The following is a 7288-nucleotide window of genomic DNA, read 5'->3' on the forward strand; positions in this document are numbered from 1 at the left end:
TTGTGGAGGGAGGTTCTGGTCCGGATGGACCGCAGCCTTCTGGGAGTGGCCTCCTGCCTTCTGGGAGTGGCCTCCTGCCTTCTGGGAGTGGCTCAAATAGTTCATGTCCAGGGTGAGAAGGGTCGGTTGTGATCTGACAGGTCCTGCAGAGATGAAAGTCTGCAGCTGATCACCTTCTCAGCAGAGGGCACTGCAGTCTCTGTTTGTCCCTGGCTGTGGCTCCAGCGTACCACACGGTGATGGAGAAGGTGAGGAAGGACTCAATGATGGCCGTTTAGTATTGCACCATCATCTGCACAGGCAGCTTGGCTTTCCTCAGCTGCCGTAGGAAGTACATCCCTTTATTTGTTTGGTTTCTCAAGTGAGATGGGCTTCTCTCTGTAACTCCATGATACGAACCATTACAACACTTAATAGATATTACAATATATCTGAAAGATAAATCTTTAGAACATGCTATACAGCAAATTGTTGTACCCTGCAACAGCAAAGCCTTCTGGTTTGTCCCATCAACATCTGATTTATGACATACTGACAGAAACACACGCCTCCCTCAAGGTGACCAGAGGTGGAAGTTGTTTCAAAAGGGAGGAGCTCTTTAGCGAGGCAGCGAGTATACTCACAGGAGTATTCCAGTATGGCTTTATGGAAGAACTCCTGGTCCTGATACTGAGCACAGAGCTCCTGTCTACAGTCCTCCACACTCACATACACCAGGAGGAGTTTATAGTTGCCCTGAGAGCCCATCAGGACATGCTCCTCAAACAGGAGGCTGTTGGCCAGACCAATGGCCTTCTGCAGCGCACGCACAATACGTCGCTTCTCATTTTTTATGAGGGCACACATTTTATATATCATCCATATAGCTGTTAGAAATAAAAACACTGTTGTTGCTGTTTGTAATCCTTTAGGTGCATTATCCCAGAAAGGCAAATTAATAAATAGCGATATTACTAAGTAGTAGGATGCAAGAACTATGATTGCTGCGAGTCCAGCCAGTAATTGCTTCCAGAGTGACCCTAACCTCACTTTAGTCTGGGCGACAGTGTTGATGATCCCTATGGCCTCTCTGTAGCGCTCTCGCTGCTGAATAATCAAACTCAGTTGGTCAGGTACACTGTCACTCCAAACGCCACAGTCAAACTCTTTGTTGAGCTGCTCTTGGTTGACAGCAGACAGAGGCTCCAGGCGCTTGCCGTTGTAGAGGGAGGGCGGCTGGTAGGGAACCACAGTGGAGCTTTGCAGATCCTGGTTTGGTGTGCACAGCACTTTGAGCAGCTGCTGTTTGAAGTCCGGCTGGTGGACATCCAGGTAGGTGAGGTGGGCCAGGTGCAGAGGGATGGGCAGGTCCCGCTGCAGCAGCACTGGCACTATAGGCTTCCTCTGCAGACAGTCTCTGAACATGGACATGTTGGCCTCCAGCAGACACCAGTGGCTCCTCACAAACTCTGCACTCAGGATCAGAAGCACCTTCTGGCTCTGCTGGATGCTCTCAGACATGTTCTCCAGAATGGGACGTCCCGGAGTGAAGTTGTTCTCGTCACACACCCTCAGGCCCATGTCCTCCAGGTGCTGGATGAGAGGGTGTGTCCACTGGTAGTCTGTGCTGCTGTAGCTGCAGAAGACGTGGTAGGGTTCTCCCTGAGAGAGCTCCAGAGGAACGAACTCTGCATTTGCCATTTATCTGAAAGACAGAAGTTTTATAGATTGTCGATCTGATCCGCTTGAATAATAAGACATTCATGGTGATTATAGGAAAACCTACAAATGCACTGCTAATGTAAATGCATGTAAATGCAAATATAAAAGCTGTGTTAAATGTTTGTTCTGCACCTGTCTCCACCATGACTACTCATTGGCAAATCTTGATTCAGTGTTCCTCTGTTAAATGCAGTTCTATGCTCTCTATTTTTGACCCATGGGTCAGCCTCATGCAACCCCCACCAGCACCAATCAGCTAATGCCAAACTCCTGTCTCCCCCCACCAGGACCAACATAACTCCTCCATTGCTGTGCTGTCTAAGAAGGACTACTGGTGTAATGCTTTCCTGCTTTCCATGTTTTAATGCACTTTGTTTTTTGTAAAGGAAGTCAGGTTTTTCTGTGTGCCTGCAACACTTCGTTGCTGCCCTGGAAAACTAACACATTACGTTACTGCGTTACTTTGTTACACATTAGATTACTCTTGCGTCACCAATAATTAACATTATTGTATAACCTATATTGTTTGCCGACAATACCTTTGCGCACAGTAACATAATCATCACCACATCACTGTTACCCTACAATTACTCCGCAGCTACAAAATAGTGGTTACAACGAAGGAGAACGTTTTAAAACGTGCAGACTGAAGAAGGAGGCCTATCAGGCCACTCTGGCTTGTAGGTCTCCGGAGGTCATCGACGGGTATCGGCAGGCCAAGCGAGCCGCGGCTCGTGCTGTCGCAGAGGCAAAAACCCGGGCCTGGGAGGAGTTCGGGGAGGCCATGGAGGAGGACTATCGGTCGGCACCAAAGAAATTCTGGCAAACCGTCCGGCGCCTCAGGAGGGGGAAGCAGTGTCTCACCAACACCGTTTACGGTGCGGGTGGAGGCCTGCTGACCTCAACTGGGGATGTCGTCGGACGGTGGAAGGAATACTTTGAGGATCTCCTTAATCCCTCAGTCACGTCTTCCGAAGAGGAAGTAGAGACCGGGGACTCGGAGGCTGGCTCATCCATCACCCAAGCTGAAGTCACTGAGGTTGTTCGCAAACTCCTCGGTGGCAGGGCTCCGGGGGTGGATGAGATCCGCCCTGAGTACCTAAAGTATCTGGATGTTGTAGGACTGTCTTGGTTGACACGTCTCTGCAACATCGCGTGGCGTTCGGGGACCGTGCCTCTGGACTGGCAGACCGGGGTGGTGGTCCCTCTGTTCAAGAAGGGGGACCGGAGGGTGTGTTCCAACTACAGAGGGATCACACTCCTCAGCCTCCCGGGTAAGGTCTATTCCAAGGTACTGGAGAGGAGAATCCGACCGATAGTCGAACCTCGGATTCAGGAGGAGCAGAGTGGTTTTCGTCCCGGTCGTGGAACACTGGACGAGCTCTATACCCTCCATCGGGTGCTCGAGGGCTCATGGGAGTTTGCCCAACCAGTCCACATGTGCTTTGTGGATCTGGAGAAGGCTTTCGACCGTGTCCCTCGGGGTGTCCTTTGGGGGGTGCTCCGGGAGTACGGGGTCCGGGGCCCTTTGCTCAGGGCTGTCCGGTCCCTGTATGACCGGAGCAGGAGCTGTGTTCGCATTGCCGGCAGTAAGTCAGACCTGTTCCCAGTGCATGTTGGACTCCGCCAGGGCTGCCCTTTGTCACCGGTTCTGTTCATAATTTTTATGGACAGAATTTCTAGGCGCAGTCAGGGGTCGGAGGGTGTCCGGTTTGGGGACCACAGGATCTCATCTCTGCTGTTTGCAGACGATGTTGTCCTGATGGCTCCATCAAACCCGGACCTGCAACATGCACTGGGACGGTTTGCAGCCGAGTGTGAAGCGGCTGGGATGAGAATCAGCACCTCCAAATCCGAGGCCATGGTTCTCGACCGGAAAAAGGTGGCTTGCCCTCTCCAGGTGGGTGGGGTGTCCTTGCCCCAAGTGGAGGAGTTCAAGTATCTCGGGGTCTTGTTCACGAGTGAGGGAAGGATGGAGCGTGAGATTGACAGGCGGATCGGTGCAGCGGCTGCAGTGATGCAGTCGCTGCATCGGACCGTTGTGGTAAAGAAGGAGCTGAGCCGAAAGGCAAAGCTCTCTATTTACCGGTCGGTCTACGTTCCTACCCTCACCTATGGTCATGAGCTTTGGGTAGTGACCGAAAGAACAAGATCGCGGATACAAGCGGTCGAAACGAGTTTCCTCCGCCGTGTGGCTGGGCGCTCCCTTAGAGATAAGGTGAGGAGCTCGGCCACACGGGGGGAGCTCGGAGTAGAGCCACTGCTCCTCCACGTCGAGAGGAGCCAGCTGAGGTGGCTCGGGCATCTGTTTCGGATGCCTCCTGGGCGCCTCCCTCGGGAGGTGTTTCAGGCATGTCCCACCGGGAAGAGGCCCCGGGGAAGACCCAGGACACGCTGGAGAGACTATGTCTCTCGGCTGGCCTGGGAACGCCTCGGGATCCCCCCGGAGGAGTTAGAGGAAGTGTCTGGGGAGAAGGAAGTCTGGGAGTCCCTGCTCAGACTGCTGCCCCCGCGACCCGGCCCCGGATAAAGCGGCAGAAGATGGATGGATGGATGGATTGTGTTTGCATTTTTACCTATGCTAATTGCAGCTAGCTATGCTAACGGTCTTTTCATTGTAATTCATTTCTTTTGTCTCTTTTGTACACGTAAACACAGATAACCTTTGCTAGCATTTGTTTGTCATGTTTTATGTGACTTACTGTCTTTTATTTTATGTATTCAGAGACTGATTGTTTTCTATGTCTCTTTATTTTACAGTTTTACAAAATCTTGAACTTGAGCAAATAGAGCAATAAACATGGCCCCAAGTCATTGTCTTCATTTCAAGTCTGTTTAGTATCTGCCAAACTACAGACGTCTAGGGAGGGCAGAATAATAGGGACTGTCAAATAAAGCCTGCAGTGCTTTGTTAATCTCAGTCCAATAAATCCGCACCATTGGATTTCTCACATGGTAATGGTAGGCAACATATTTTATATTTCAGACATTTCACAGGACAAAAATATAACAAACATCAGGAAAGATATGTGGTTTGGGTAGTGTTGTTTGGGCAGAACCTTCTAGAGTACAAGTGTCAAACTCTGGCCCGCCAGACGTTTTAATCTGGCCCGGCAAACATTTCAAATGTATATTAAAAAAAATAAAATAAAATCGATTCATAGAACCGTAGTTACATCCGTAACTGTTTTTATCGCTAAAACTGCGCGTCCCACAATGCCGCCGGTGCCCCCTCCCCCACGGGGCTCTGCTGCACTGCTGTGTGAGCTGCCGAGGGAGAAGTGCACTTTAAGCACTTTTGAGCAGAAGTTTAGTGGTGTGTCAGTTCAGGTGTACAGAGAACTACACAGACGTGGAAATGTTAGTTAGTACATTTGAAAGTTGTTTTAGATCTTGAGAAGTTTATTTTGTGATAAAGTCAAATGTTTATCTCTGTGTAGAACTGTAGATCAACTCTGAAGTTGTAATGCACATAAACTGAAGCACAGTGTTGGTGAAATTACACTTGTTTTTCTAAATACATTTCAGTTTATGAGAACAAACGTTTTGTAGTTTTTTTGTATCGATCCAGTAATTGCTTCAAAACAGCGTAGGCTATATAAAGCTATTTATTTCTTATATTTTTAATAGTTTTATGTTTTACGTTATGTTCGGCCCGCGACCCAGCCTGAGCGTCGAAATTCTAGAGAGTGAGAATCCCACTTTCTAAACTATGTATCTGGAGGCTTTTAGATTTAAAAACACTCCGTTCAAATCATTTTATCCGTGGGTACGAGGGCCGACAATAGGCGAAAAAACGAGTAGCTTTGGCATTCACCGGACCACGGCTCAGCAGGAAATCAGAACCAAGCACACAAATTTTGTCGACCAATCAGCGCGCAGCATGCAAATTTTCACTTGTAAACAGTAAACTGTAATGGCGGACTATTGTCAAATGCTTCCCGCCCCAATTTAATGATAATATTCCCTTTTTTTCTAAGATTTATTAATAAAATGGCCGTCCCTGCACTCGAAAATGCCTGTCCACATTTTAAAATACCCCGTACAAAATACGGGAAGACTGGTCTCTATCAAAAAGCCTGTGTATCTGGCCTCAATAAATGGATCCCTCTGGAGGTCCTGGGGGCGGGGGAAAAGGCCATCACAAAAAAAAGGATGACACAAGTTGAACCAGTGATCAAGGACTGAGTATTACAATTTACATTCAAAAAATCCAATTACATTCCGACATATTTAACAGACTTTGGACCAGATGGGAAGTATATGAAATTATATAATTGTACTGTGCTAATACAGAGTTTGGTTTATACCAGGAGCTCTAAAGTTGTACACTAACTTTTTCATAACTACACATATATATCTCCTCCATAGTCCTGTATTGTTCCACTGTCTGGCTTTTCTAGATTCAGCTCACTTCTCTGGAAACATCTGACAATCAAATCCAAATAGATATTTTGAATGGTCCCAGTTACAAAGTCGCAAAGACTGCAATTATTTCATAGAATTTCCTCTGAAAACCACAAAATATCCAATAATATTGTGTATAAAGAGGTTTTATTGGACAAACGTGTTATAAAATGCATGGGATTCTTGTATAGATGCAGTCAGCAGCGTGTCATATTAGTGGGCGTGGTCTGCCGTGGGGGGAATAACTCAACTTTCCCCCAATCTAATACTTTTCATGGACAAATTATGTCTATTTTAAGCACAACTAAATCAAGTCAAGTCATATCCAAATCTTATTGGAAGTTGCTTACCTGATGTTACCACAGAAAACTAAACTAATTGTTCTGTAGATGTAGAAATACTGCAGACGGATAAGTTTAAGTACGTGTCTGCATTTGTCACTATATAACAGGTACATTCAGTGTTTGCTCTTGTAGTTGTTGAACAGTGGTGTGATAAAGCACCCGTCCTCCTTTAAAATGAATGGACTGTTTCCACCACGGAGGTCTATAAGTTGGCTTTCCCTCCGAAGCCGACTGAATCTATTAGTTCAGCAGTGTATTTTTCAGTCTTTACTCAAATGTTTATGCACACGGATGTGGTTAAAACCTATAATTTAATAGTTATTGTATTCAAACTTAAACACAGTGCTTATCAGAACAATTCTAAGACGATATTCAGCACTGATGAATTTGTGAAACTACACAATTCACAATTTACTCAATTTACCTATAATTACACAACAAGATCGCTTTAAAGTTTGTATAATTTACAAAAAAAAACATATACAACATGAAAAATATGCACTGGTAAAATGTTAGCGTGAGTACCTACCTGTGAGCGCAGACCTGAACCAGCAGTGAATGTACTTTGAACACGATAACGGGAAATGCAGGTAGAGTCCCCTTCTCCTTTTTGACGTCAGGTTGTAAAACAATACAATGAAAAGAAGTCAAGGAAACGCGGTAATAAATTCCGTTAGCTAATGTTTAGCCCAATCTGATACACCTTCTTGCCACATCGGTTTGAGCGGTAACAGTGACAGACTAAAGACTGACGGTAAGTCATTAGTCAGCAGAGTTTCCGGAGCAAGACTATCATAGGATGAAAGGATATGGATATTTTCTAGACTTATTATTTT

The 7288-nt window shown here is 46.5% G+C and overlaps 1 protein-coding gene across 1 annotated transcript; it reads right to left on the reverse strand.

Annotated features, from left to right (window-relative positions):
• Positions 1-347: 347 nt before the first annotated feature.
• On the reverse strand, positions 348-7024 carry LOC140366150 (uncharacterized). Its single transcript, XM_072452824.1, has 2 exons — positions 6982-7024; positions 348-1684 (listed from the first exon to the last, which is right to left on the reverse strand). Exon 2 carries the CDS (start codon positions 1678-1680, stop codon positions 457-459), a length of 1224 nt encoding a protein of 407 aa, XP_072308925.1. The 5' UTR covers positions 1681-1684; positions 6982-7024; the 3' UTR covers positions 348-456.
• Positions 7025-7288: the final 264 nt, after the last annotated feature.

Source organism: Eucyclogobius newberryi, unplaced genomic scaffold (assembly GCF_026437365.1).
Source record: "Eucyclogobius newberryi isolate DKJ021-1_F unplaced genomic scaffold, fEucNew1.0.hap1 SCAF_19, whole genome shotgun sequence".
NCBI classification, from domain to species: Eukaryota; Metazoa; Chordata; class Actinopteri; order Gobiiformes; family Gobiidae; genus Eucyclogobius; species Eucyclogobius newberryi.